The sequence below is a fragment of the Meles meles genome, chromosome X, assembly GCF_922984935.1.
Source record: "Meles meles chromosome X, mMelMel3.1 paternal haplotype, whole genome shotgun sequence".
Lineage (NCBI taxonomy): Eukaryota > Metazoa > Chordata > Mammalia > Carnivora > Mustelidae > Meles > Meles meles.
In genome coordinates this window covers 43,282,055-43,306,903 of record NC_060087.1, presented here as the reverse complement: position 1 = coordinate 43,306,903, position 24,849 = coordinate 43,282,055, and the positions used below count along the sequence as shown (strand labels likewise).

The window sequence follows — 24,849 nt, the reverse complement described above, 5'->3', positions numbered from 1 at the left end:
ATCCATTATATATTAATAGAAACTTTAAAAAGCATCAAAGCAATACTTGAGAGAAAGTAAAGCATGGGTAGACGGTATCAACGTCAACACCTTGATTGTAACATTTTACCATCATTTACATGTTAATATAAATGCGGGAAACGTAATGTAATACGGGAAACCCTTAAAAGTACATCTGATTTCTCTGTATTATTTCTCAAAACTACGTGTGAATCCAGTTACCTCCAAAGTTAAAAGCTGAATTAAAAAGTATTTCCAGTATGCACACCATTGAGCTTTTTTTCCCGCAGTAAGCACGTATACCTCCCCCCGTTAAAACCTCGTTTTTCATTCTGTAAACAAAATCAAGCGCGAGGGGAGGGGCTGACTTCCCTTCGGCAAAAGGAGTTTCAGCTTTCAAGGTCTCCAGGTCCGCGCCCGCCTCCGGCCTCCCCCCACTCGCCTCTCTAGAAATCCCGGAGGACTAGTATTTCCAACAAGAAAGGCCACTCTAGCCCACCTCGGAGGGCCAAATCTTGTTAGCCCAGAAAGTTAACGCCTCTCGCTCTCAGAGCAGGAGCGAGCTGGGGAATGGTCGGCCCTATTCCGCTCAGCGACGCCAAGTCTCTGTCGCCCACCCGCCTCGGCTCCCTCAGACAGCCAGGCTCTCGTACAGCCTCGCCGGGGGATGCAGCTATGGCTCGCGTTGCTCCAAAGGCCTGGAAACCCGGTGAGCAAGGTTGCCGCCGCATTTTCCGGCCGGGATGAGTCACTTCCGGCTACAGACTCCCTCCCCCCGGAAGTGAGACCTGATGTAAACACCGGAGCCGGGCGTCAGGGCCCGGGAGGTCAGAAAACCGGGCCGCGGGCGGCACCGACAGCAGGGGTTGGGATCGGGAACGCACGGAGGTCAGGTCAGTGCAGGCAGCAGGGAACTGGGGCATGATCCCAGAGTTGGTTGGAGTCTGGGGGAGGGTTGGGGCGGGAGGGGCCCATGAACAGTGATCTTGGTAGATGGGGGCGCGGCTCAGACAGGAAGCTTAAGTGGGCGCCTGGGTTGGAAGTAGTATTAGGGCGGTCTTGGACTTGAGGAAGTGGAGGGAAGTGAGGCATCCCGGGGCAGGGTTCTTAAGTGGCAAAGATCTTTGGAATGGGGGTCCAAAAAAGGGTCTTGGAAGGTGGGGCTCTCCAAAGAATGTGTCTTTGGGGACAGAGGCAGTCCAGTGGAGGTGGTACAAAGTGGGGGAAGGTAGGTTTGAGCTCCTGGAGGATGGAGAGGGGGTGTGCATAGGCAAAGATCTTGGGGGAGATGGGGGTTTGAAGGCTGTAGGGGGGCTCTAGGACAGGAATCTTAGAGAGGTCTGGGGCAGGTGTCTTGGTGGGGTTGAGCTGTGCCAGGTATGGGTTTGGGGAGGTGTGTCCTGGGCAAGTCTTGATGGGGAAGGGTTGCCCTGGGGCAGGGTGTCTGGGGAAGAGGATGGAGAATCTGGAGGAGGAATGTAAGGGGAATGGGATTCCTGGGAGTAGGTTCAAGCCAGTCTGTGTTGGAGTCAGGGACAGAAAAGCACACAGGAGGGGATGTCCCGAGGTGTGTGATTTGGAGTGATAGGGGAATCTGATGTAGGGTCGTTAGGGCATAAGGAGGTCTGGTAGGACATCCAGGCTGGCCCTGGTCAGGCAGAAATTAGCATGGCACGAGAAGGGGTCATCTGGAGCGAGGCATGGGGTCCCCAAGGGGTTTGGAGAAGCCTGGGAGGAGGTAAGGTGTGAGAGGACTCTGAGGTGGTGGAATAGGTTGGGAGCTTCAGAAGGGCATGAGAAGGGTAAGGCCTATGGGTGGTGGAACAAACATGGCAAGCCTCAGGGCCAGGTCAGGGAGGTGTGGAATCCTAGCCCTTTTCTCTGTTTGTTGACAGGTGGAGTTGGATGGTAGGTCCAGGTGTGAAGATGAGAAACGAATGGTTGCAGGCCATGTGGGGCATTAGGGCCAGGGTTGGCTGGCGGTGGGGAGGAGATATCACTAGGGCACCCTCTACCCCATCACTTCCTGGCACACAGTGAGGGCCATGGAGTAAGAAGGAGGTGGGGAGTCCAGCCAAGTCAAGGTGGGCCTGGAGCTGGGGTCAACCAAGTGTGAGAAGATGGAGGAGTTCCTGCCATGCCCTTTGGGGTCTCGGGAGCATAGAGTGGAGACCCCAGAACTATCCTCCAGTTTTGTTGTCTTTGTAGTCCCACTGGAGGCAGTAAGTAGCAGAGGAGGACGAAGAAGAAATCATTTGGGGACAGGAGTTCTAGGACTTGGAGGGCAAACACCAGACTCTTCCCAACTCTACCCCCATTTGTGTTCAGGGAAGAAATCCTGGACCATGACTCAGCAGCCGCTTCGAGGAGTGACCAGCCTACGTTTCAACCAAGACCAAAGTGAGAGAGGCTCATGCTTTCACCCTTGTGGTTGGGAGGGAGGAAGGGAAAGAATGGTCAGAGGTGGGTGTTAAGTCCCTAGCTTCTACCTGGGCATCAGCCGAGGCAGCCTGAATTTCCCCCTTCCACCAGGCTGCTTTTGCTGTGCTATGGAGACCGGTGTGCGCATCTACAACGTGGAGCCATTGATGGAGAAGGGGCATCTGGGTGAGCTGTTGGTGGGGGAGGGGCAGTGGACAGAAGGGACGGGACGGGCATTGGCTCCCACCCCTACTGACACCCTGGTCCTTGTCCAGACCATGAGCAGGTGGGCAGCATGGGCCTGGTGGAAATGCTGCACCGCTCCAACCTGCTGGCCCTAGTGGGTGGTGGTAGCAGCCCCAAGTTCTCAGAGATCTCAGGTAAGTGCCTTTATCCCTCCTGCCCTTGGCCCCGACTCCCTGGAATCCTGGCTTCCTCAGGCACCCCCGAGGCGTGGGCAGATGAAGATGTTAGAGCACCTCAGAGTCACACAGTGAGGCCTACAGCTCAGAAGTCACAGAGCTCATTGCTTGAGAAGCTTGGTGTTTTGCTTTTGCTTAACACTTACTGAATGCCTCATGTATGCCTTGTCCTTCCCTCCAGAGCACTTGCTGTGAGCCTGGTACTGTTCTAAGCACTTTACAGATACTAACTCATTTAATCCTCACGGTACCTCTATGGAGCAGGAAGTATTGTTATCCCCATTTTTACAGTGAAGAAACCGAGGTCCAGAGAGGTCAAGGGACTTTTCCAAAGTCACACAACCAACAGGTCTTAAAATCTTGGAGACATCTCAGCCGTGCCCTCTTGCTTTGGGCCTCAGGAGCCATCTTGCTCTAAGGCTTTTTGCTAATCCCCTTGGGACATGGCAGGAGAGGCTCTAGGCGAGTCACAGAGCTCTAGGATTCATCGCAGAAGTCTCCTAGAGGTATGGACTGGGAGCCTGGAGGCAGAGCTAATTACTGATGGGAAGTTCCAGGCCTGGGTGTGAGTCCCTGCTTGGTTGCTGATGGGCAGTGAGGTCCTTGGCCCAATAACTCAGCCCCCTCAAGCACCGGTTTCTTCATCTGTAAATGAGTATAACAGTCTGAGCAACCTGCGCTCTTGGGAATCACACCCACAGGTGCTCATGCCGCATGAGGCTCACACTGGTGTCAGCAGAAGTTTAAGCGAGTGGGCTGAGGTCCCATGGGGAGTAGGGGTGGGTCTTGTATCACCAGCGCTGCCCCTCACCCTAAACCTTGGCCCCGACAACATACCCACCTGCCCAGCAGTGCTGATCTGGGACGATGCCCGGGAGGGCAAGGACTCCAAGGACAAGCTGGTGCTGGAGTTCACCTTCACCAAGCCAGTGCTGGCTGTGCGCATGCGCCATGACAAGTGAGCCTGAGGGGGACTGGGGTGGGGGAGGTGGGAGGTCCCCACAGCAGGCAAGAGGGCTAGTCCTCCATAGCCATCCTGTCCTCCCTTCATGGACCTCCTCCATTGTGTGATGCCCACAGAATTGTGATCGTGCTGAGGAACCGCATCTACGTGTACTCCTTCCCTGACAATCCCCGAAAGCTGTTTGAGTTTGACACTCGAGACAACCCCAAGGGTGAGAGGACCCGGATGTGCAGGTGTGAGGGCAGGAGGCAGTGGACAGGGTAGAAGTGAGAGAAAGCCAGGGGTGCCCAGAGAAGCTAGGAAAGGGGCAGGGAGAGAGTCCCTGTGCAGAGAGGCTCATATTCCCAGTCTGTCTGTCTTTCCATCCGTTAGCCAGTTCTGTCTTTCCACTCCTGGGGGCCCCAGAGAGCCGGGAAGGAGCACCCAGTAAGGACATTGCATGGCTGTGCCAGGGATCCTTGGGCCCTCATTGGTGGCAAGCCGGGCAGATGGCGGGCCCTCTGAGAGTTCTTTGGGGGCCATATATCGTGGAAGGTCAAAGTCTGGCCCTTACCCAGCTTCCCTCCATTCCGAGACCCCGCCGGGCCCATGGCCTGGGCCCTGCCTCCCCTTTACTGGCCTACCCCCTCCCCCAACACTTTGTCCTCACACCCTAGGGCTTTGTGACCTCTGCCCCAGCCTGGAGAAGCAGCTGCTGGTGTTCCCTGGACACAAGTGCGGGAGCCTGCAACTTGTGGTGAGCCATCCAGGGGGCAAGTATAGGTGTGTGGGCGGCTGGGCTGGCCCGTTCTGTGGACGCTTGGCCTCCGCCTTCCATACTACCCCAAGCCCAGACTGCTCCTCCTCCCACAGGACCTGGCAAGCACAAAGCCTGGCACTTCCTCTGCTCCCTTCACCATCAACGCCCATCAGAGCGACGTGGCCTGCGTGTCCCTGAACCAGCCAGGCACGGTAGTGGCCTCCGCCTCCCAGAAGGGCACCCTGATTCGCCTTTTTGACACACAGTCCAAGGAGAAACTGGTGGAACTGCGCCGAGGCACTGACCCTGCTACCCTTTACTGGTGAGCACAGGGTATGTGCAGCGGGCTGCGTGACCCTGTGACCCTCTGCCCCCTGACCTGTGTGCATCACTGCTGATGTGTCTTCCAGCATCAACTTCAGCCATGACTCCTCGTTCCTCTGCGCTTCCAGCGATAAGGGCACAGTCCATATCTTTGCTCTAAAGGACACCCGCCTCAACCGTCGCTCTGCGTGAGTACTCCCTGCCCAGCCCCACCCTGTCCCCCGTCCCCCTGCCTGTGTCCCACACCTGGGCTCAGCCAGTGCTGCCTGCAGGCTGGCTCGCGTGGGCAAGGTGGGGCCTATGATTGGGCAGTACGTGGACTCTCAGTGGAGCCTGGCGAGCTTCACCGTGCCTGCCGAGTCAGCCTGCATCTGCGCCTTCGGTCGCAATACTTCCAAGAACGTCAACTCTGTCATTGGTGAGTGGGAATAGCTCTTGCCTCTCGACCAGGGGTGCTGCATGGGCAAAGTCCTGCAGTTTGGACCTGCAGGAATTTCACGGCATGGGAAGCCTGAGAGCTAGAGTGGGTGGCTCAACTCCATCACCAGAGGGACGGCCTGAACAAAGGCCTGGAGGTAGACTGTAGGCCATGGGACACTGGCGAGGATTGGAGTGGGTCGCTTCAGCAGCCTTTAACCTTTTACCTGTTCTCCCCCCGCCCACCCTCCCCGCTTTCAGCCATCTGTGTAGATGGGACTTTCCACAAATATGTCTTCACTCCTGATGGAAACTGCAACAGAGAGGCTTTCGATGTGTACCTTGACATCTGTGATGACGATGACTTTTGAGGACACTGTGGGTTGTGTGAGGGACCTGCCGTGCTAGATTGCAAAGCCTTCAGGGGGTCAGGAGTGCCGTGGAAGCTACCAGCCAGCAAGCATTAATGGGGCAGGTGCCCACCTTCCAAACAGCAATGCAATGCCTAAACAGCTCACTTCCCCCAAAACACTTCGTGGGGACTGTGTGCCTGCAGGACCAGGCCAGGGACCCATGGAGGGAGGAGACCCCCCCCTGGGACTCCCAGCCTGAAGACTGCTAGCGACCTAGAGGGAGTGCCCTAATTCACCTGTGGGGATTAAAAAACCTTCCCAGAAAGAGACATCTCTGATGTGGTGAATATGAATTTTAAAAAAGCCCTTGATAGTATTTATGGCCGGACCTGAGGTGCAGGGGTGGGGCCGGAGGAGATGCAGCTGAAAAAGCCCTGCGGGAGTTTCCAAGTAGGTGTGGCCCTCTTGGACCCTAACAGTGGGATCCTGCAATCCTGCCCGAGTCTGACAGTCCCTATCTGTATGACCCAGAATGTGTACTGCATGTCCTAGAAGGTCGGGATTACTGTGTTCTTGAGCCATCAGCACGGCTAGGAACCGCCCCTTGGGCGCCCCCACCTGGGGGTGGAAGGGAGTGCCTCGCCCGGCGGCGAAGACTTGATTTCCCGGCAGCCCCTGCTGCCTTGCACTTCCGGCGTGTTGCTGGCATTTCTGGTCACGTGCATTGCTGCTGCGTAGTCCGCCTAGGTGGCTGAGAGAGCAGCTGCGGGACCCAGACTGCATTTCCCGGTGTCCCTCGCGGCGGCGCAGGGTATAACGGGGGTTGTAGTCCGGCCTCTCTTCTGGCTGGTCCAGCTACATCGACCGGCAGGATGTCGGAGGTGCGGCTGCCACCGCTACGCGCCTTGGACGACTTCGTTCTGGGGTCCGCGCGTCTGGCGGCTCCGGATCCGTGCGACCCGCAGCGATGGTGCCACCGCGTCATCAACAACCTCCTCTACTACCAAACCAACTACCTTCTGTGCTTCGGCTTCGGTCTCGCTCTGGCTGGGTGAGGGAGGGGGACGCCAGTTGGCCGGGGACGACTGCGGGCAGGAAGGGTGGACCAGTGGGGTTTTGAGGAATGGGAGGGGGATGAAGGCTGGAAGGGCGAGTTCATTAGAGATGGGAAATCTCCAGGGCCTGGGAGGGGAGACTTGAAAGAAGTCGAACGTGGTTATAAGGAGTGCCTTGGGTGGGATACGGGCTGGGGATAGAGTGTCGGGAGAATGGAGAATGTGGGACTGGAGAGGAAACTGGGTAAGGAGGTGGACCAGAAGATAAGGAGGGCCTGAAAGTGAAAGTGGGGGTGGAGGGGGAGGACATGAGTGATGGGGCCAGATTAAAGCGGCCTTGGAGGACTTCGGGCAGAGACAGACAGGGACAGGGATGTGGTCAAGTTGAAGGGTTGGGAGGATGGGCTTGTGGAGGCACTAGGCGTGGAGGGGAGCCTGGTTGTGATTGGAACATTCCAGGAGTATGTACCTCTTGGGGAAATTGAACGGAGAGGGAGGACCCAGTGGTGGAAGGCTTGAGACCAGAGAAGGATGGAGAATCTGGAGGGACTTGGGCAGGGTTGGAAGTTAAGAGTGGTACTGAAGGCATGGAAGGGGTGCTAGCAATAATGGGGGGAGAGATGTACAGGGAGTGGGAACCTGGATGGGGAATTTGAAGGGGAGGAAGTCTGGAACGGGTCTTGTAAAGACTCTGGGCCCGCGGAGAGGGAAATGTCTGGAGACAGAAGGCCTGGAAGAGGAATCTACAGGGATGGGCCGAAAGGGTGGATTTGGGGGCGGGTTGGGGTGGGGTCTGAGGGGTTGGAGAGGGGGCCCCGCCAGGGTAGGGCTGGAAGAAAAAGAGCTGTTAAGGGCTGGGAGCCTGAAGGCCTAGCGGGTTGAGAGGACCTGAAACGGGAGAGCTCAGGAAGATGGGACTGTAGGATTGACGGAAAGGAAATTAGGGCCTCCAGGGCTCCTGGGAGTCGGAAGCCCTGGAGGGTGGAACCTTTGGGAGACTGGCTGGCAGGAGTTATCTGCCGGGCTGGAGGTCCCTGAGAGGGGGGAATCAAAGCTCTTGGGGTGCGGGACAGGGTGGACGGGGTGCGGGAGGCTTGGAGGCTGGGCAGCCCTCTTGCCGTCGCCCGGGCTAGCTCAGTTCCATTGCCCTTGCAGGTACGTGCGCCCGCTGCACACCCTCCTAAGCGCGCTGGTAGTGACGGTGGCCCTTGGCGCGCTGGTGTGGGCGGCTGAGACTCAAGCAGCCGTGCGCCGCTGCCGCCGCAGCCACCCCGCCGCCTGCCTGGGCGCAGTGCTAGCCTTCGGCCTCCTTGTTCTCTGGGCCGTGGGCGGCGCTTGCACCTTCCTGCTGAGCATCGCCGGGCCCGTGCTTCGTAAGTATCCGCTACCCGTCGATAGCCCAGTAAACAGCCAGCGCTTGCGCACAGTGGCAGGCCAGCCCTTCCCTAAGAGGGGGCGGGGACACCAGGCGGGCGTGGCCACACCTCCTTCGCAAAGCGCCTTCCCTGGCTTTGCCTTCCAGCTTCTGGGAACGCCCCTCCTCCTACCGCCCTTTTTGGGACTTGCTCTGAGTATTGAGCGTCCTTCCCCGGCCGCGTCCGGGTTACCCTGCGCCCTCCCTGGCCACACCCCTGTTGCAAGGCTCATTACTCGGCCACGCTTTCAGATCGCAGGCATTCTGGCCCCTGACCACTCTATTGGCCTGCCCGTGCTCCAGTTCCCCTCTGTGGGCCCCCATTGGCCAAAAGCTGAGGTCTCATCCCACTGACCCCACTCCTCTCGGCACTGCCCACAGTGATTCTAGTGCACGCCTCGCTGCGCCTGCGAAACCTCAAGAACAAGATCGAGAACAAGATTGAGAGTATTGGTCTCAAGCGGACGCCCATGGGGCTGCTACTGGAGGCGCTGGGACAAGAGCAGGAGGCTGGATCCTAGGGGTCTGGGATCTGAATCCAAGACCTGGAGAACGCCACCCCCACCCTGGTCCTGTAGAGGGACCCAAAGCCCTTCCCAGCCCTTGAAATAGAGGGCCCCGTCCAGTTCAAAAAGCAGAGGACATCAGCGACCCTCCCCACCCCAGGTCCAAAATTGGGATATCCCTGCTACCCAGTGCCTGTTACCTAGGGGACCACACTTCCCCAGCCCTGAACTTGGGGCGTGGAGCCCAGAGCATCCGTGGCCAACCTCAAACTCTGGACCCAGAGATACTCCCTCCACCCCCAATCTGGGACCCACCCATCTCCCATGCTCAGCCCCAAAGCTGGGATCTGGGACCAAGGCATTCTCTCGAACCCAGGACTAAGGCTTTTCCAGACCCTACCCCGGCTTTGAAACCAGGTCAGGGCATTGCCAAATCTCGAACCTGGGACCCAGTGTTCCCAGCCCCCATCAGGACAGAGAATTCAGGCATCCTGACACCGTTGAACCCTTGGTTCCGTGTGACCCAAACACTCACCAGTCCCACTTGCCTCTTTTCAGCTCTGCTTAGGGGTTCTGCCCCCCTCTCCAAAGTTCCACAGTGATGAGGACCAAGGGGTAGGGTGGGGAGGGGTGGGGGTAGACCCAGAATGGGGCATCTATAACCAGTGTTACTGCAACAATAAAGGCTGGTGCATCACTCAAGCCAACGTGGGCTTCTGGGGTCAAGTCCATGTGCTTCAGTGGCCAGAAGTGGCCTTCTGCTTTTCAGTTTTGCTGGACTTTTCCTGACTAGGTCTCTTTCTGTCGAGTATGCAGACTGAGTAGGGAAGCTCTCCATTCCTTCATCCAAGTGGCTCCCTCTGGGACAGAGCACAGAGCAGTTAAAGGCAGAGTGTTTCCTATCATTTGTATTACTGACAGCTCCTGTCTGGGGCTGGTGAGGAATCAGAGCACAGACAGGCGAAGCTATTGCCCCACATCACAGCAAGTGAAGCCCAAGTGGATGACATTAGGCTGTTCCCAGTGTTTGTCTGATAATCTGGCATCATAAAAATATCTTAACCTGGTCTTAACTACTGGTGTGACCCCCCCCCCCCCAAGGCAAGGCAGACAGTGGAGTGACACATGGGTTCAGTTTACACATTTATTATAGAAATCCCCTTCCAGTGTGGGTAGTGTCTTGGGCCCAGATCCATTGGTAGAAAAAGAAAAGTTTAACACCAGGTAAAGGAGGTCAGGGGACCCCTAGCTCCAGAAAGTCACAGATAGGTATCATAGAAAACACAGCTTGTATAGATTTGTTTAAAAAGTGGTGGATGGAAAGAAAAGTCAAGGAAGACGTGACGCAGCCTGTGGCCAGACGTCACCTGAGGATTTTCCTGGCATTGAGCCGATGCCAGGCTCCACCACCGCAGCATCCCAGGACACAACACACCCGGCGGCTCTGCCCTTTAGCCTTCCTGCAGGGCTGGCTTCCTGACCGGGATAGATAGGGCAGAGGCTGGGCCATCTCAACCTGTGGGCAGAGGCAGCGGGCACAGACAGGCAGACAAGGACTGGGGCTCCCTTGGGCACACCTGGGAGTAGGAAAATGAACCCAAGCCCCCTAGCCAGATTTCAGTCCTTCCAAATGGGGGCAGAGAGCCCACCTCCCCAAGAACTGCCCTGGTGGGGGGATGGCAGGGAGTTCTGTTCACACCAGTCTCCTGGCTGCCCCAAACAGGGCCCTGAGACCCTACATTGTCCGGGTTTTCTTGGGGGGGGGGAAGGGGAGAGGTTCCTAAATCGAACAGGCTGGGCGTGGGGATAGGAATGAACCCAACCAGGACGAGATCACAGTTTCCCTTTTATAAAATGTCTAGTGTTGGGGGAAGACAGTGAATACTTAAATCACAAGTGTAAACAGAAACGGAAGAAGGGGCCTGGAGCCCCCATTACACCATCCCCTCTTTTTTCAGCTGGCTGAGGGCCCCAGTTCCCAGCACAGCGTAAGAGGGGAAGCAGGGAGTCAGACACCTTCGTGGGTCCACAAGGAGCCAGGGGCCTTGGAAGATCAGGTCGGCACCCCCCAAGGACTGAGCAGTCACACCCCGGGGTTCAGCGAGGTCAGCCGTGTGTTCCTCAGACTAAAGTCATGCCTGGGACAACAAGAAGGGGTCAGACCAGTGTCCCCGGGGTCTGGGGGTCAGAACTGGAGGACTGCTCCCCCTCTAGCGTCAGGTCACTTAAACGAGAGCTCAGCTCCGAGGGGTACAGGAAGTCCGCGTAGTATCTTTAGAAGGGGTAGCAGGAATCCGGATAGGGTGGCAAGACAGAGAAGAGAGGAAAAGACAGACAAGACACAGAAAGAAAGGAAAAGAGGCTCGTTAAAGAGGTGGAGGCAGGCACAGGACAGCACCTTTAGGCTCACAAGCATGGGGGCATGGCAAAAGGAAGAAGAGAGAGGCGAGGGGCCTGGGAGGCCCTTCCTCCCAGCACCCTGCTTTCAAGGCTCATTTCCAGCAGACATGCACTGTTTTGTTCAAATATCAGAATTCTTCTACAGCTTGGTAGACAGCTGCTGCTGCTGCTGCCAGGGCCCAAGACACCCCTCCACAGAGACCCCGTGGATTCATGCAGGTCAGGCAGGGCCCAGGACCCTGAGGCAAGGCTGTGGCTAGTTCTCTCGCGGTCGGAGTCACTAACTCCCGTGACTGGCTGCTCCCCAGCCTGGATGCCTTTGCCATCTGCCTCCAGAGACCCCTACCCATCAGTAAAAGCCCCCCCCATACCTGCCGGAGACAGGGGGTGCCGTGAAACTCCTTGAGTGCGGGAGCGGCGCCTGGCTGGGGGCCCCATACAGCGCCTGGCCCACCTCATAGCAGCGGGCATGGAGGAAGGGCGGGTGCTGCGGGCCCACGTGGGGCAGCACAGGCCGGCGCGGGGGCCCGGCGGCCAGTCCCGAGTTGCGGATGTACCAGTCCCGCAGCCCCTCCAGGGCGAGGTTCTTATGACCGCTGCGCTCACCGGCCGGGGGGACACGGGTGGGCGGGGGCATCCACAGCAGAGAGCTTGGATGCACCTCAGGCCCCTCGGCGGCCTCCAGGGATAGGCCACAGGGCTTGGTGCGGGTGGCACGGGAGTGCGGGTCCTTGCTGCGGAGGAGGGGGCTGCTGCCATCAGCTGTGTACATGGGTGGTGGGCCCGGGAGCACGGTGAGGAGCCCATCCCGGCGGGAGAGAGGTCCTTGGACCTCAGCTGCAGGCAGCAGCTCCCCCCAGCCCGCCCCACCACCAGCGCTGCGGGGCAGGCCCCGGTCCAGGGAATAGTCCAAGAGGAAGTCCCCACACACAGGTGGGAGCCGGGGAGCCCCACGGGAGGCAGGGGCAGCTGAGCTGGGCCGGGCAGCCCGGGGAGGGTCTGGGGGGCCAGCTGTGCGGGAGGAGAAGGCAGGGGTTGGTTGTGGGCGCTCATACAGCACCTCGCTGCTCTTGCAGACCGGGGGGCCAGCGGCAGGGGGAGCCAAGGGTGCAGGCGGGGAGCCAGCTCCCCCACCGGCTGCCCGGTCCACAAGCAGGGCTTCAGAGCTGTTGCTGCGACGGGTGCGGGCTGCGAAGAGGGAGGCACGGTCGGAAGCAGGGTCTGCCCGGGGGAAGCCCATCTGGGAGTCCTGGCTGCCGGACCACTGGCGAGAATGGAGGCCTTCTGGTCTGGGGACACAGAGGTGGGGGTGATGGGAGTGTGACTGATCGGAAATCTCAGGCGGAGTGCCTGGCCCGCCATGCCCCACCTCTTCCTGAGCTCCCACTTGCACATCTCTGAAGGAGGCCCAGGATCAGAGACCTCGTGTATAAACGGGTCAGGTGGGGGCGTGTAAAAGGCAGCGGAGGTTCTGTCCCACACTGGGGGGCAGAGGGACAGAAGACGTGTGAGGAGGTGTTAGCGCCAAGAGAGATATAAGCGTGTACAGGGCTGGAGGGGAAAGACTGGCAGAGGAAGGCCAGCAGAGGGCTCTTCCCAACACGTGGGGCCCCCTGCCCTGCGAGGGTGTGTGTCCCAGCTCCCGGCACCTCAGCCTGGCCCCTCACAGTGGGGTCCTAATCCCTGGGCCTGGAATCCAACTTCCTGAACTCTCTGCTCTCCCCAACCCCCACCCACCCCCACCCCTCACCCCCGTGTCTGAGCCACCCTGAACTATCAGCCCCACAGCTACGGTTCACAGGATGCGAGTGCCATAAGGATAGGGACTTCCTTGGAAAAGCAGGTGCTTAGCAAGGATTTGTTTGAGAAGTAGGAGGGTGCAGTGATTAAATGCATGGACTCTAGAATCAAACCAGCCTGGGTTTGAACACCAGGTCTTCTGTTTACCACCAAGTCACTTAACCTTTCTGTGCCTCAGGCTCCTCATCCACAGATTGGGAATAAAGACAGCATCTACCTAGCCGAGACCTTATGGCAATGACCGTAGTCATACCTTGCAGAGCACGGACTCCCAGAAGGTATTAGGCGCTCAGTGCACGTGAACCAGAACTCACTATGCCCACAGTGTCCTTCAGATGCAGATATCATACCCACCTCACAGATGAGGAGACAAGATTCAGAGAAAGGAAGTGACTTGTTCCAAATATACCTTTCAAAGCCCAGCCTCTCACATCCCATACCCTTTGCTAATGCCCCCCTCGTCAGAATGAACAGTTACTTCTTCCGGTCCTCAAGCCCACCCTCAGAGTCCCCTTACTTGCAGAGCTGGGGGCCAGCGCCCCGGGTGAGGACAGGGGTAGCAGGCACGCTTCGCCCCTCAAAACTGGAGGCACTCCTGGGCAGCGAGCGTGTGGGGCTGAGCAAAGACAGACAGGCCCAGGTGGGGGTCCAGGTTAGACGCCATACCCACCAGCAAGCTGTCCTGCCCACCCAGGCTCAGGATCCCACTCCTGGCTCTCGGGGAAGGGGGGGTTCACCCTCACCTGGTGGGGCTGGCCACAGAGTTCCGCCGGCTCTTCAGATCCCCGTAAAGATCTGACGGGGGTGGTTTCCATGGGGTTCGCCGCTCAGGGCTGCCCCCAGATACGGCCCGCAGCTGGTCCCAGGCCTTGGGTGGTGAGGGGCGCTCAGCCAGAGGGAAGCAGCCACGGGGCTCCTCTGGCAGGTAGGCAGAAAGTGCGGGAGAAGTCAATGAGAGGGGGCCTGATGGGCTGTGGGCAGGGGCGGGGGAAGTGAAGCAGGTAGTGGCAGAAGGAAGGGCAGGAGCTAAAGCACAAGGCTGGAACTGGGGATGAGGAGCTCGGCAGCATGAAGCAAGAAAGATGGGGGCCCCACACGAGGATGGGGCACGGCTCAGGAGGGTTTAAAGAGAGAGTGGAGGGGCTAAGCATCAAAGCAAGGGTGGGTGTGGGAGCTAGAGGTCCTCACCATTATCATGGCTGGCCCCAGACTCCGAGAGGGAGCTGCTCTCCGAGTGCAGGACTCCATCCTCTACAGGCGAGAAGGGGAGACCCAGGCCTATCAAGGCAAGGCCTGGGTGCAGTCCCCTTACACCCCCGGATGGTCTCCTCCCTGGCCCGTTCCTTCCCAAGAACCCACATTTACCTAAATCCAAGACCACCTGAGGCTTGGCTCCTGGTTTTCTTGGTGCCATCTGGTCAAGTTCCCAGCAGCCCGCCGCCGCCCCCCCCCCCTCGCGCTGTAGAGCCCATTTATCTCAACTCCTCTTGCGGGCTGGGTCCCTTCAGCTCCACCTGGCTCCCACTTTTCACTGGCCATCCACCCCTCCCTGCCACGTTGCTCGGCCAATGCCTACACTTGGGCATTGACAGGGCCGGCTCACCTTGGCTGAGTTGGGCGAGGCGCGTGCCCAGGCATACTCCCTGGGTGGTGATGAGCGCCCCCGGGGCCAGGGCCAGGGGCTGCGGAGGGGGGAGCCCCGGGAGGCCGAGGCGGGCCCGGAGGTCCCCCAGCTGTTCTTCCAGCTCGTGCAGCCTCCGCAGCGCATCTGCCTGCACCTGGCGCCGGCGCCGGCGCTGCTCAATGCTCAGCTCGGGGGCCAAGGCCAGGCGGCGGGCTGCGGCTGCAATCTGCTGCTGCACAGACACCTCCCGCTCCAGGGCCTCGAGAGCCAGCTCCTGCGGGCGGGCGAGAGAGTGGGACAGGACCTAGTGTCAGTGTTGGAGGGGGCCCAAAGCCCGGGCCCAGATGTGGGCAGAGCCAGCCAGTGCAGGGGCGGGGCCTGTTCTTGGGTGGAGCTCATTTCTCCAGCAGGCAGGGCCATCTGGGGAGGGACTAGACAGATTTGGCTTCCAAGGGATGAGAGGTTTAGGACCAGGACGAGGCCCAGCCTCCTCCCTCAGAGCCAGAACCCACCTTCCTCAAGCCATTCCCTTCTCACCTTAGCCTCTCCTTCCCCTGGTCGCGACCCCGACATGGCAATCTGTACCTGTCCCACCCCCATCCTGCCCCCCCTAGGCCCATCTGTTCACCTCAGCAGGGCACAAGGAGTGGTGTGCTGGGTTGGGGTGCGATGGAGGGTAGGCGCGGGCTGCAGGGGGCCGCCGGCGGACCAGCTGGGGCCGTTCCCCAGGTTCCAACGGGCACTCGGGGGGCAGCTGGCCAGTCAGCTCCTGGAGGGGGCAGGGGTCAGAGACTACCGAGGGTTAGCTGGGGAATGGGGCCAAGCAGGAATGACTACAGAAGCTACAGAAGTCCTACTAGGAGCTCAGTAATGCTCAGCACCCCACGCCTGTTACTTCTCCTCCTCCCTCCCAGTTTGCCACCCAACAGGGGTGCTGTGGACTCTCAGCCCCTCCGTGGCCCAAATCCCTGGGGCAGTGGGCATGGGAGGTCGGGAGACCTGCTCTGGAATCTGGAACTTCTTATCTTACGTAAAGGCCACAGGTCTATATCCTGCATATGACGTCACCCTCCCCTCAGGGCCTGGGGCTGCACGCTGTGAACTGTGTTATGGGTTCTGGCCAACTGCGTAGCTTTTCACACCAAGAGGGGTAAATCAAAATGGTAACTCACCCCTTGACAGTTCAGGCCAGGTTTTACTGCCAGATTTTGGAAATGACTATTGTTTTGAAGGGTTTGGGGATTTCAAATTGCTGATAGGGAATTGAGGGCCTGCTCCGCCATATTTTACTGACTCTAAGACATCGAAGTTGAGCTTTGAGGAGCTAGAGGGTGACAGGGAATCTACAGCCCAGACAAGGTAGCTCGGCACTCGCCACTCCAACCTGTCTGCCTAGGGCCTCCAGGTCCTCACCGTGCCCCACCACCAGACACTTAGGGCCCGGCCCTCACCGCCTCCTGCAGACACACTTTGCGGAGCTCCTGAAGTTTCAGGCTCAGGGCCTCCTGCAGGGCCCGCTGCCGGTCAAGCAGCCCCCGCAAACGCTCTGACTTCACCTGGGGGGCAGCCTCTCCGAACAGGGCAGCTGGACACAGAGGGAGCAAAGTTCCAGGCAAAGATCAGCCAGGCCATCCCGCGCAGCTGTGGGGCCAAGGACCAACCCTTTCAAAGTAGGCAGGCAGTGACTCAGAGGTGGGGGCAGAGGCAGAGAAAGGGAACCAGCCACCTACCTGAGGCATTGAAGGTGGGTGAGCTGATCAGCTGACCTTTGACTTCCATCCTGGTGCTGTCGAGAGGCCGTGACTGATGGCTGGGCAAGGCCTGGCAGTGACGCACAGGAGCTGTTAAGGAAGTGCATCCCGCGTTTCCCCCAACCCCTGCCCCTGCCCAACGCCCCGCACCCCAGCTGGGAGTAAGGGGAACCCTGACCCTGCCCGCCTGATCAACCTGCCCTCTCAGAATCCGTATCCGCGTCTGGCCCCCTGGGCCCTGGTACCTTGGTCCCCTTCCCATTGAGTGGACGCACAGCACGTGGGGAGCTAGGCGGACTTACGACGCCTCCTCAGAGGCCCATGGGCCGTGGTCAGGAGTCCTGCCTAGGGAGGGAAAATGAACTGTACAGATTCAACCAACTCTAACAACGGTGGGCACTGATGAAGCACCTGGGTCCTGAACAGTCACCTTTCCTGCCACACCCAATCTTCCAACCACCCTCTGATGGCAGTTCTGTGATCACTGCCCCTTTTCTGAGATGAGGACTCTAAGGCACAGAGGGGTAAATAACCTGCCCACTGGGGCGCCTGGGTGGCTCAGTGGGTTAAGCCGCTGCCTTCGGCTTGGGTCGTGATCTCAGGGTCCTGGGATCGAGTCCCGCATCGGGCTCTCTGCTCAGCAGGGAGCCTGCTAACCTTCCTCTCTCTCTGCCTGCCTCTCTGCCTACTTGTGATCTCTCTCTGTCAAATAAATAAAATTAAAAAAAAAAAAATAACCTGCCCACTGGCTAAGGATGTGGCCCAGGCCCACCCCTCCGGCCTGACCCTCCCTCACTGGAGTTGCTCCAAGCCCATCAATTCCTCATAAGCTCCCAGCCCGGCAGGCCTCAGGGCCTTTGCCCAGGCTGTGGCTGCTATCTGGAATGCTCTTGCCATGTCTCGCCCCTCCGGCCCCAGGGGGCAAGCTTACACATCGGGGCTTCCATGTCACTTCCAGAGGTGGGCCCCTGCCCAGGTCCCCTCACAACTGCTGTCCAGCAAGAGACTATTCTTCCCTTGCATGTTCACAAGGACAAGAAACATACCTGTCCTGTTTTCACCGTATCTCTGGCACTCTGAACACTCCTGAGCCAGCAGTGAGCACTCAATGAATGGCTGTCGCGTAAGTGAGAGAATGCCAAGGGAGCTGAGATAAGGATCTAGCCCAGATCTGTGGGTCTCTACTCATCCCGACTCCATCCTGCGGCCCCGATGCCACAGGGAGAGTGTTCACTTAGCCCCACAACCCCTCCAGTCCCTCTGCCCACCCCAGTCAGTCCTGGTCCTGTACCAGCAGAAGGGAGTCACCCTGTTGGGACCGTGAGCAGCAAAGTCCACAGCTGCAGATAACAAGCCTCCTGCCTCCTGCTTCCTTCTCTGCCCCCAAACACCCTGGCTGACCACAGAGCCTGCCTTGGCTGGCCGCCAGCCCTGCCCTCATCCCCTCCTCTGGAGTTTGCTCCTTCCCTCCCACATCCTGCTCATTCCCCAGCTGGGGAGCCAGGTGACATCACCTTCCACCACCTGGCTTGACCTCGGGCAGGCGGGCGGCAGTAAACTGGGAGGGCCTCATGAGGCCACAGAGGTCCCCTCCCTTCCTCATCCCAGCTTGTCATGCCGCAGGGGCCAGGTGTGGTGGAGACCAAGGCGGCCAAGGAGGTGAGGGTTCGAGCCCCCTCCCTGTCTATCTGCTGTGGAATGCGGCCAAACTGTTAATATGGGGCCACCAGGCCTGCTACTGCCTCCCGGCAAACGGTGGCCCCCTGTCCTCACTCTCAGGGGCAGGGGTCAGGCCCGAGAGCCTTTCTGCACAACCAGGCAGCAGCATGTACTCTGAAGCGGCCTGACGTCGCCTGGCATGGCAGGGCTTCCTTGAGGTCCCGGCTCAACCTCTTGGGCCCCTAAGCTCCCGGAGCTCCTTCTTCCTCAGCTCCCAGCTGAGTCTGAGGCACTCTCCCAGGGCTCCACCCCAACAGGAACTTCAACTCCTCCCCGGTGGGCCCATTCACCAGGATAGGTCCCACATCCCATGCTGGGCTGCCTTGAACTTTCCCTCCCTGGGAGCTCACGGCATCCTGGAAGTCAACATGGGGTCTAGACAGGAACCCCGACTCCACCCTGTCAGCCTGACCTCGGGGACATAGCTAGGGCCTGAGTCACGGGGTCACTGGGTAGGCTAGAAACAGGGTCAATGCCCCACACCCCCACAGCCAGCTCCCAAACCTCAGCCTCTGCTTCCCTGCCCTCTGCACATTTGCCTTGGGGTCCAGAATGGCCCTGTCCCCACCTAGAGAGGGATGGAAGGGGGATCCCAGCAGTCCCCTTCCCTAACTTCCCTCCCCCCAGCCCAAGTCCTGTCCCAGGCTGGGCCGCAGCAGGAGAGCTGAGAGGGTACCCCCCACACACACCCAGAGGCGGGCCCAGCAGGTTTTTCAGGTCTGCCCTTCTGACACCACAGCCGAGAAAGAAATTCCTGGCCTGGCCGTAATGACTGTTTACAACCAAGACACCTCACCTGGGTGGCACCCTAACACCTCAGTGGGGACCCCCATTTCCCTATCTTGCTACTAGTGGGGCAAATACAAACTCCCAGTGTCTGGGACTGCTCCCCACACTGCCCTAGAGCCCCCCCCCACCGCCCCCACTCTGGGTGAACAGATCGGGGGCAGGCAGGTGTCGGGAAGCAGTTTCTCAATAGCCCTGTCTGGGCTTCCCCCAGGGCCCCAGTGGAGAAGGAGGACTCTGGCTTCTCTTCTCCCCCATCCTTTCTCCTCATTCACTTCCGGCAAGGAATCGGTTTCATGCCACGAGAGGAAATTGAACATTTTGGGCTTCACTCCTCTACTCAGGCCCTCCTTCTTCACTGTACTCCTCACACAGACCTGGCTTTCTCCCAGGGGAAAGCTCAGTACACCCTACACCCTTCTCCCCGCCACCCCACCCCGGGGCCCCTTGTTCCCAGGTGCTCACCAACGCCAGAGAGGTGCTATGGGGTGGCCTCAGGTACCTCAAAAAAAAGATAGTTGTCTCAGTCAGGCCCTGTTCCAGATGGTAGTGGCAGTGAGCAGTGAGCACAGTGGCGGATGCCTAGGCCGCCTCCCACTAGGCAATAGCCCAGCCTACCTGGCCAGGGCCTGGGCCAGCCCATACCTCTTAACCCTTGCCTGCCTGCCACCAGGGCTCAGGACACCCTCAGGGACAATCTCAGGGCCAGGTCCTTTCAGGGTGTTCGGCATGACTAAGAAAAGAGCCCAAATGTCCCCGCTCACCCCAGTCACCTAGTAGAGAACAAAGGAAGAAGGGCCAAGGGTCGTGGGAGTGGGGCTGCCTCTAGTGCTACCCAGGAGCCCACATCAGACCCTGCCCACCCAAGGGCATTGCCTGGGAGCTGAGGACGGAGTTCTGGGGACTTGTTAAGCACATGGGTATACATCGGGTGTGTATCTCTTGGCAGCAAGCATCACGTGCCTGAGGCCCCTACCCTTCCCTCCCAGGGCAAGGCACAGGCGGGAGAAGGTCTTGGGGCAACCACCACCCTCACTGGGGTAACAGTTTGCCAAACTCAGGACAGAGGAGGCCAGCTTCTCCAAGGAAAGATCGGGGTGTCAAGACCCATCGCCTTCTGCATCTCCAGAAGAAATCATCCCAGCCAACTGACACAACGTGCACATTTTCACCCCTACCGCTCCCTACAAACCTGGATGACGCAGACCCAGCTCTTCGCAGCCAGCTCATAGATGTGGAAGCTGAGGCTCGGAGAGGTGAGGAGGCCTGATTTTGATCACAGACGCTTAAGAGCAGGTGGACTCAGAACTCGGGGGGCCGGGTCCTGGGCTGCAGGTAGACAGGGGCTACTCCTGCAAGGGAGGAAAAGTGGGGAGGGGGCTCATGCTTCTTCACATCCAGGCTGGCTCTGCCCCACCCCTCCCCCTTGAGCATTTCTGGCCAGGAGTCAAGGAAATTGAGGGCTCTGGCCTGCCCTGGCACATACCACACATCCTGTGCTCCATTTGGGACCATCTGCTCTGTGACCTCAGGGCCCAAGCCCAACCCGGGCCCCTGCAGCAGCCCATGCTGTGATGTGAAAGAGCAGAGTGAGGAAAGCTCCCTCCCCACTTGGTAGGGGGGGCCAAGCCTGGAGGGGAGCGCTGTACCAGCAATGCCCTTCCCCGTATATGTAGACACGCAATGCGAGGCCTCCCGCCACCCTGCCCACCTTTCTTCCTGGGAGTGAGATTTCTGGCAAGGGACACAAAGGCTCCTTTCATCCGCCCCCTTCTCCCCTCTCCACTGCCTAGGGCTGGTGGAGGCAGCAGCCATAAGGTGGGTGGCTGAGTGTCAATGAGGAGTGTCCCCTCAGCCACGGCGTCTCTCTTGCCTCTTGGGGGACAGCAAGAACACTGGGAAGAGGGACACTTATGAAACCAGAGCTGAGAGGGCCAAGGGTATCTGGCTGGCAATGCAGACCGAGCATCAAGGTTTAGCTTTCCGTATCTGTAAAATGGGTAAACAGCATTGCCAGGACCAACAGAGGCCAGAGTCACTTTGGAAGGCGTTTCAAAGGAACAAGGTACAAGGAACTCACACCACGCCATTAATGTCTGTTAATAATAACAATAATAAACCCGTGCGGAGATGGGTTTATTATCCCAGGAGTAAGAAGGGGAGAGCAGGTAACTGGGCCTCTTGGGCCAGGCCAACAGGTGGGGCAGAATCACCCACACACATCGTCGTCCTGCAAGATGGCCGACCTCCAGGCCCCATCACAGCTGGGACTGGAGACCCATGTGGCCTCCTGTAGGGGTAGGAAGCCGTGGCTCTGGGATTCAACCCTGCTCTGCCACTTAGGGCTATGTGGCTGCCCAGACAAGTCACTTACAAGAGGATAAGTGTCTTTATCTGTAAAGGCCTCAATGTCTTTATCTGTAAAACAGGGGTGATGACAACAATATGCACTGCACAGGACTGTTGTGAGCGTGACATGAATTAAGACACTTTAAGATTGCTTAGGACAGTAACTGGCCCTTGGTAAGTAAGTGCTCGATATATATTGGCTGTCATAATTACAACATTCCTCCCAATCCAAACTCGGGAATCGTGTGTGTGTGTGTGTGTGTGTGTGTGTGTGTGTGTGTGTGTGTGTATGTTTGTGTGTGTGTATGTTTGTGTGTGTTTGAGACAGAGCTGGTACCACCAGCTCCACCCAATAAATTTCAAATAGAGCTGTTTTCCCTCAAATAAGCATGTCCAAACTCTTCACTATCCAAAATCAGAAACTAAATGTATGCAAATGCACTGCTAAGACAGAGCTGGTATCCCTCAGCCTCCACAGCCTCCCTACTTACCACCCAGACATTGAACCCTCCCTAAATATCAAACCAGACATATTTGAAACAGAGCTGTTTTCCATCATTATCAGACCTCTAGCTACTCAACATCAAAAATGCAGGAACCAAACCTATTCAGGCACATTCTCCAAAAGCTCACTATCCACATACAGGAACTGAAGGGATCTGGATACACCTTTGAGATAGAATTGGTGTCCCGTACTCTCTGAGCTTCCCTTACTCACCAGGCAAAATGCAGGAACCAAATATATTCACACAACACAGTCCTCTTATTGTTCCAACTCCTGCCACTAGAGTTCAAGGAAATGAATTGATTTGAATATATCTTTTAGTTGGAGCCATTATCCCTCATCATCTGAACCCTCCCCACTATGTAAAATGCAAAAACAAACAAACAAAAAACCTCTTCAGATAACTTGGTACCTTTCACTGTCTGAATTATCGGAGTGCTCCCTCTCAGAAGTCAGGTGTTAGACAGACGCTGGAACAATGAAGAATGCTTGTGTTGTTGTTAGTAGGTTTGGACAGGGGTGCCTGGGTGGCTTAGCTGGTTAAGTGTCTGACTCTTGATCTCAGCTCAGGTTTTGATCTCAGGGTCATGAGTTCAAGCCTCATGTTGGGCTCAAAAAACAGGTTTGGATAAGTGTTTCTGATAAATGAGAGGGGTCTAGTACCTCATTATTCAAGCTGTTACTACTCTCTATGACAAAATGCAGGAACAAAACACAATTGAATAACACGTTACCTTCTTGCTATCCAAATTCTCCCTGCCTATCCTCAGAATCAAGGAGATTCAGTGAAAGAAACTTGTATTGCTCTAGCTGTTATTGTCACTACAGGGACTAATTCTAACACCCAGCGACACACATGCCCCCAACACACACACACAGAGATGGGATGGACTTAGCACCGAAATTTGTATTGCTTACAGCAGAGAAAGGGGGATAGAACCCCTCTAACCCCCATCCCACCCCCATCAAGCCCTGAAGCCTCTGGACTGGAATGGATTTTTTCAGGCCAGGAAAGCAGAGATCATGCACATCCAGGATCAGGACTAGCAGATGGGGGTTAACACAACACGGAAGATTCACACATACTCCTGAGTCTCCCACCCCTGCATGTTTGCTCACCACACCCCCCACCTTGACATGGGGCAGCCCCCAACCTAGCCAGGCTGGAAACATGATCCAGACCTCACAGACTCCCAGAGAGTCACTGAATAATTTAGGATGTTCTTTCACACTTAGGTAGGGTGGGGGGACATAGGAACAGTTCCATGCCCTCCTGGGGCAGGGAGACAAATGCAAGCTGTGTGTGAGATCACTGGGTAAGGGTGAAGGGCATCACATATGAAAACCCCCTTAGCCACACAGGGCCAAGGCTGTTTGCTCTTGCTCATGCTAAGAGAAGCATTTGGGATGAACTTGCAATCATGGAAACAGTAGAACCTCTAAGTTCAGGGGCAGGGTATAACAGGACCCTAGTTCTTCTGGGCTGAGAGGAGATGGAAAGTGGATGTTAGGAAGAGGGAGATCTGAACAGGGTGGAGGTGTGTGGTGAGGGGTAGAACAAGGGCCTGGAGTTGGGAGGGGATGAAGGAAGAGAACAGGAAGGAGTGTAGGGGTCAAGATAGAATCAGAGTCATCATAGGATGGAGGTCAGGAGGCAGGACGGAGAAGGAGCCAAGACACTGGCCAGGGGATGGGATGGAGTGAGGTTGTGGACAAGGGTCAGAGGAAAACGTAGGGGGCAGCAAGGAACAAAAGAGCAGGGCAGGGTCAGTATAGAATGGTAGTCAGAAGACATGATGGGGGACAGGCCAAGATGGTGGTCAAGGAAGGGGAGAGGGAAAAGGGCCGGTTCAGGATGGAGGTAAGGAACAGGAAAAGACTGGGACAGAATAAGGAGAGGAATGAAGACAGTGATAGGACAAGAGAAGACAGGGGAAACAGCACAGGGCTGGGGGCAGGGACAGGGCAGGAAAAAGAGGGATGGTCTAAAGGGGGTGGGCCAGGAGGGAGATGGGGAGTCAGGAGGGGACCAGGAGGATAGCACAGGGTGGGGAGAAAGTTTAGAAATCAGAGATCAGGAATCCAGACAGACCTGGATCAGACTGTGGTTAGGGGGACAGGACATGACTGAAAGGGGATCAGGGGCTGGACAAGAGTTTAGGGAACAGGTCAAGCATCAGGCCAGAAACTGGGATGATCAGGACAAGGCAAGATGAGCTTCAGAGATGGAGCAGGGGCAGGCCAAGGATCCCGAGAACAGAACTGGGTGGGGTTTGGGGTCAGGGCTGGGTTTAATGGAACAAAACAGGGATTGAGGATCACGCCAGGCCAGAATATGGTTAGGTTGGGGGTGAGATCGGAGGTCCTGGGGCCAAGACTGGCCAGAGCTCGAGGTTAAAAAAAGATGTAGTCAGGTCAGGTAGGGGTCGGGAGTGAGACCACAGGGTCAGAGGTCGCGGGTGCGCGCGCAAGTACATCCCCTGTTGGCGTTTCCGAGCCCTCACCCCGCCCTGTCTCCTCCCTTCTTCTCCAAGCGGGTGTTACTCACCGAAGGTCCGTGTCCCGCGACGTAGGCGGGGTCGCTGCAGGCCAGGAGGGGTGGTGGGCGCGCCCCTCCCTCGCCGCCCCCCCCCTCCGGCTCGTCCCGGCCTCGCGCTTACTCCCCCTTCCGCGCCCTGCCCGTGGGCCGCGTTCGGCCGCGCGACTGTTAGCCGTGGGGGCCAGACGGGGGGCGCGGGGAAGGGGGGGAGAGGCGCGCCGGCTTGGCCGCGGCCGGTAGACCCCGGCCCCCCCCACCCTCACCTCGGGTCCGTCAGCTCCCGGCGGCACGGACACAGCCGCCGCGGAGCGCGAGCCTGGGGGAGGTGGGGGGACGGGGGGCGGGGCGCGAGACCACAGCAGCGGCGGAGACCTAGTGCGCAGGCGCCAGTTTGGGTCTTCGATTTTCCTGCCCTCGGAGCGCCAGGAGCGAACCAGCTGGGAGCGCGTGCGCACACTCTTTCTCGAGGAGTGGTGGAGCGCTCTCCTACGGAGGCCACGCCCCCTCCGTGATCAGACTGGCGCCCCTCACTCCAAGTCACCCCCAAAGGACCACCAAGCAATACCCCAAACTGCCTTATATCAGCGACCACCACACCTCTAAACTCTCCTCTAAACTTGTGTGTCTCCAAACCACCCTCCATCATCCCCCTAACTGCATCCCCAAACTGTGGTCCACTGATCCCAAGCAGTACTCCCAATGCATCCTCCGTGGACTCCCGAACTGTAGGAATAAACTACCCTTCACTAACCACCCCCCAA

The 24,849-nt window shown here is 58.0% G+C and overlaps 3 protein-coding genes across 5 annotated transcripts; 2 read left to right on the top strand and 1 right to left on the bottom strand.

The window, feature by feature from the left end:
- Positions 1–574: 574 nt before the first annotated feature.
- On the top strand, positions 575–5,965 carry WDR45 (WD repeat domain 45). 3 transcript variants are annotated; one of them, XM_045994966.1, is made up of 11 exons: positions 575–709; positions 2,329–2,400; positions 2,533–2,607; positions 2,697–2,801; positions 3,693–3,801; positions 3,924–4,018; positions 4,464–4,543; positions 4,660–4,868; positions 4,957–5,058; positions 5,143–5,288; positions 5,549–5,965. In XM_045994966.1, the coding sequence occupies exons 1-11, from the start codon at positions 676–678 to the stop codon at positions 5,656–5,658; spliced, it is 1,137 nt and encodes a 378-aa protein (XP_045850922.1). In that variant the 5' UTR covers positions 575–675; the 3' UTR covers positions 5,659–5,965. The 3 variants fall into 3 exon arrangements, with proteins under 3 accessions (XP_045850922.1, XP_045850924.1, XP_045850925.1); XM_045994968.1 differs by having other exon boundaries at positions 582–709; positions 3,696–3,801; XM_045994969.1 differs by lacking the exon at positions 575–709 and adding an exon at positions 750–893.
- Positions 5,966–6,056: 91 nt separating this feature from the next.
- Positions 6,057–9,323, top strand: PRAF2 (PRA1 domain family member 2). The gene is made up of 3 exons (XM_045994970.1): positions 6,057–6,691; positions 7,851–8,068; positions 8,491–9,323. The coding sequence occupies exons 1-3, from the start codon at positions 6,513–6,515 to the stop codon at positions 8,628–8,630; spliced, it is 537 nt and encodes a 178-aa protein (XP_045850926.1). The 5' UTR covers positions 6,057–6,512; the 3' UTR covers positions 8,631–9,323.
- A 426-nt stretch (positions 9,324–9,749) lies between these two features.
- Positions 9,750–24,409, bottom strand: CCDC120 (coiled-coil domain containing 120). The gene is given in 14 exon segments (XM_045994965.1): positions 9,750–10,887; positions 11,387–12,304; positions 13,333–13,431; positions 13,559–13,733; positions 14,004–14,066; positions 14,419–14,713; positions 15,068–15,208; positions 15,891–16,024; positions 16,170–16,260; positions 16,391–16,422; positions 16,425–16,535; positions 17,237–17,306; positions 19,888–20,047; positions 24,098–24,409. Coding segments are annotated over 11 exon segments (2,091 nt in total). The 5' UTR covers positions 16,453–16,535; positions 17,237–17,306; positions 19,888–20,047; positions 24,098–24,409; the 3' UTR covers positions 9,750–10,772.
- Between the last annotated feature and the right edge of the window lie 440 nt (positions 24,410–24,849).

Excerpts from the sequence above, each read along its gene's own strand:
- PRAF2 (XM_045994970.1), top strand. The coding sequence starts at position 6,513 with ATGTCGGAGGTGCGGCTGCCACCGCTACGCGCCTTGGACGACTTCGTT. Across the intron at positions 6,692-7,850 it reads TTCGGTCTCGCTCTGGCTGG|GTACGTGCGCCCGCTGCACA; the intron begins GTGAGGGAGGGG and ends TTGCCCTTGCAG. Across the intron at positions 8,069-8,490 it reads CATCGCCGGGCCCGTGCTTC|TGATTCTAGTGCACGCCTCG; the intron begins GTAAGTATCCGC and ends CACTGCCCACAG.
- WDR45 (XM_045994966.1), top strand. The coding sequence starts at position 676 with ATGGCTCGCGTTGCTCCAAAGGCCTGGAAACCCG. Across the intron at positions 2,401-2,532 it reads ACGTTTCAACCAAGACCAAA|GCTGCTTTTGCTGTGCTATG; the intron begins GTGAGAGAGGCT and ends CCCTTCCACCAG. Across the intron at positions 5,059-5,142 it reads CGCCTCAACCGTCGCTCTGC|GCTGGCTCGCGTGGGCAAGG; the intron begins GTGAGTACTCCC and ends TGCTGCCTGCAG.